We start from the raw sequence: 3,869 nt of genomic DNA, 5'->3' as shown, positions 1-3,869 counted from the left end.
GAAGTATCGAGTCAAGTTCAATTCTTCGACTGAAGTGTTCAAAAAAAATACTTCTGTATTTATTGAAATATAATCACTGTTTTCATCCAGGGCGTTTGCAGACTGCTTAATACTCTTAATTGTATTGGGATTTGCACAGTGATCCCGACAATGCAATGCATGGATTAATCCCTAGCTGCGGCAGCAAAAATGAATTATTGCATTAATTGGCATTACTGCGGCGCACATCGTCTACTACCTGGACGTCCCACAGCTCCTTGTTATAAAGCAAGCAAATTACCTTTTCGAGCGTTGCCGGCTCCAGCCTCTTCCTCAGGTCTGTGTAGACGAGTTTCACGGACGAGAAAAAGCGTTCGCACTCGCTGGACGTTGGTGGGACGTAAGCTATATCCTCGTACGCCGCACGTTTGGCCACCTTGCGCCGCTTGAATGCCTCTTTCGCAATCGAGTCCCCTTGTTCTTCCACAGTCTCGCCCGCTTTGTTTGAACCACGCAGTCCAAATTGAGAGCACACCACCTTTTCAGCAGCCGTCAGCGCCTCTCCTCGCTGCAACTTCACGAGACCAGATTCTAAATTGGGATAGTTGACGATAGCTGCGTTGACAGCCAGTCTTGCCTTCATTGCCGGGTACTTCTTCACGACCTGGTCGAACAGTCGACGGACAGCAGAGAGAGTCAGTGTAGTCTTCTGCAGTGCCTTCGTCACCCCCTCGAACGCTGTCAAGTCCTTGAGCAGCCCGCGCGCACGCTCGTGCTCAGCTCGCCGAAGCAGTAGTGGCTGCCAGTCATAGTCCACTAGCACGCCGTGGCCTAGTTGGCTAATGGCTGGCTCGAGATGCAAGTAGCGCTTCACCATCGCGTAGGTGCTTGACCATCTGGTGTCGTTGAGGAGTAATGGTGCCAATGATGAAACGCGACGGAGAAGCGCACGGCCCTTGATAGTACGAAACTTGGTCATCAGCGCTTGAATCTTGCCAATAAGCTTGTCCTCGCTCTTCAGAAAGTCTTGAACCACCAGGTTAAAACGGTGGCTAGCACAGCTCACCAACGGGATCGCTCCCTCCCTGCGACCAATGCACTGGTTGACGGCGCAGTTGTCCCCCACCATGAACTTGACAGTCTCCCACGGCTTTCTGTAGCGCATCAGCGTGTCTGCAATCAGATCAAAGAGGATCTGCGCGCTGAGATCCTCTTCATCTTCCACGGGACAGAAAGCCAGCAGTAGGAACCTCCGCGACGGGCACTTGAGATCGTCGTAGTAGTCAGAGGAGTTTGTACCAGTGTTGGTACCAGATTTTGACTCGGAATCAAAAACTGCAAAAATAGCCACGTAGTGGCGTTCGCTATTGGACCACCCATCCAACACCAGCCCGAACGAATCGGGGAGCAGGGAGACAGCGTCGTATTCTGACGCACGATCGGCCGCTCAACGAACGCAAACGGAAGCCGCTCGCAGATCACCCATTGGCACCACCGGTAAATGTCCCGGCTACGCTGTTCCACGAGGCGGAACCTAAGCGCATTTTGCGCTCGAGCTGCGTCTCGGGCGTCGCGCTCGTAGTCAGGATGCTCTCGCATCAGGTGGTTGAGCAGGTTGGTGTAGCCGTTGCCTTTCTTGTAGACTTTAGCGCACGCGTTGCAGCTAAAGTTGCTGTCAATACCCTTAGAAAAGCGTAGAGAACAGACTTGCTTGTTGCTGAGAGCCATGGTTGAGCGAGGACGCGATGTTGGGTGAGGGGACTGGGGAAAGTTGGAGTCTGGAAATGCAAGGCTACCACAAGAAGGAGAAAAACAAACGAATGGCTCTCACCGAGCTGAGAACGGTTGGCTGTAAACTCAGCAACTACACTTAAAAAACAAGAAAATTTGATTGTAGTCCAAAATGATTTGGGTGTGTTCAAATTAATTATTAAATATTAAAATTGGAATGCATTTTAATGGGTATTATTCGTTCAGGTTCAAATAATTTGCAGATATTTTGTCGCTCGGATTTAGGGCTTAGATCGATCTCTGAGATAAAATAATTCGACGACATAAAAATGCGAGGTGGTAGTAAATCGACCTCCAGGTGTAGGTAAGTCGCACCACCTCTTCCTACTTAACATAACGGGTGCATCGTTGGTTCTCAGGACACCGAGGTAACGTCGCCGGCCACTGCTACTCCGGTACGGCTCTGTTGGACGTGTTTAACGGCTCGTTAGCTTCCCCTGTGAGTGCGCGAGCGGCTCCTGCAACACTGGGCTTTCCGCTTCTCTGTGGCGCGAGCTGCTCCCCGCCATGTAAGACCGCATGTTGATACTACGCTACGATTTTACTTTAGGAAAAGCGTTTTGTATGAACTGCTGTAGCTCCTCTAAATAAAATGTAGGGTGGGCTTTCACGTACTTTCGAACACGGGCAACTACGGCACTCGGCCAACGCGACGAGCGGTTAGTTTGATCTCCTTCGTCAACCATACCATCGGTCAAAAACAACTTGTACCAACGTTGCAGTGTTCGCACGTTAGGCCAAAATATATCGCTAACATACTGCATACAGATTTCATACACATGCATAAGAAAAACAGCTCGTCAACGGTAGGCGAGAGAGTGCATACTGCAGTTGTGCACGATGAAGGTTTTCGGAAACTGCGGTGCTTCGACAGATCGGCAGCGCGATCTGCCGACCACTGGTCAAGTGTCCATATGTAAGTGTCCAATTGCATATGTTATATATATAAAGCGCGGCATTATAATCCGTACACATCCATCGCGATTTAAAGTAAATCGGCCCGAATTGCGTTTTTGGATCGGCAATTCGACCACAGCTAGCGTAAATCGAGATCGATATCGAAGCTGGTGAAAATGACTTGGTCGAGTTAGTGACCATCTGTTTTTATATCGGGCGCCAGATATTATATCTCGGGCAAATCACTAGGTGAAAACGACAAACGCATTGCAAAGCATAATACATGGTTTAATATACTTCGAAGTAAGAAATATTCGGTGTCCCAGCAAGTCCTCTGACTCACTCCAGCAAGAACAGTGGGGCAGAAGTGCAAGCTCTACGCAAAAACAAGCAAGCTCACGTCAAATTGATCTACGAACTCCCATAGCTAGGGCAATACAGTTCCGATACAAATGCCATCATACATGAGCTTGCAATGGCGCTTTGGGTATCTGAACTTTCTCCGATGCCCCCAATCGAAAGCCCCAATCGAAAGCTCATGCGTGTGCGCTGTACTGTTTCGTTGGCGATATGCCTTCTTGATGTGTAATCAAGAAAGCCTGAGCTCTCGTTCGCGATGACCAATATCAATGAGTATAATGCTTCCAATCTACGCCATTCGAACAACGAGAGGGTGCCACGAGGGCATGATCACTAATAACAACACCGAGGACGACGACGCTATCGCCATAATAGCTGTTGGGAGGAGGATACGAACTCACACACAGACAACTTGTTACGTTAAAGGGAAATCTTGTACTGAGACACCACTGTCGCGCACCCTCCCGCCAAGGATCGGGCACGCGTGGGCTGTTCCGGGAGTACAGTCTAGGGTGGTTGGAGCTCGGAGGGGCTTTTCTCGGTAGGTGCAGGAAGGAGGCGGCGCTAAACGAAAATGTAAAACAATACTTTGTTAGACTTCGTTCTTAGCGGGAAAATGTTTGACTGACAAGCAACTGCGGGCGTCGGCCTCGGCCGCGCACGCCCATAAGCATGACTCCTCCTCCATTCTACTCACCGGGGCACCCTGGCGTGCCATCCTTCCTTGTTGCGACACCTCCTCCATCCTGGCTCGGGGAAGCACCGTAGCACGTCCTGACACCCGTCCTCGACGCCACCATGCTAGCCCTGGAAGCTCCCGTCGTCGTCGTCGTCGTCGAGCC

At 50.4% G+C, this 3,869-nt stretch overlaps 1 protein-coding gene across 1 annotated transcript; it reads right to left on the bottom strand.

Annotated features, from left to right (window-relative positions):
* Nucleotides 1-202: 202 nt before the first annotated feature.
* IUM83_15634 (uncharacterized protein) lies at nucleotides 203-1,369 on the bottom strand (the record flags this gene model as incomplete). Its single annotated transcript, XM_067940467.1, has 1 exon — nucleotides 203-1,369. One exon carries the CDS (start codon nucleotides 1,367-1,369, stop codon nucleotides 203-205), a length of 1,167 nt encoding a protein of 388 aa, XP_067790665.1.
* Nucleotides 1,370-3,869: the final 2,500 nt, after the last annotated feature.

Source organism: Phytophthora cinnamomi (genome assembly GCF_018691715.1).
Source record: "Phytophthora cinnamomi strain GKB4 chromosome Unknown Contig45, whole genome shotgun sequence".
NCBI classification, from domain to species: domain Eukaryota; phylum Oomycota; class Peronosporomycetes; order Peronosporales; family Peronosporaceae; genus Phytophthora; species Phytophthora cinnamomi.
Note: the sequence above shows the minus strand (reverse complement) of the source record. Positions and strands in the feature narration are given on the sequence as shown.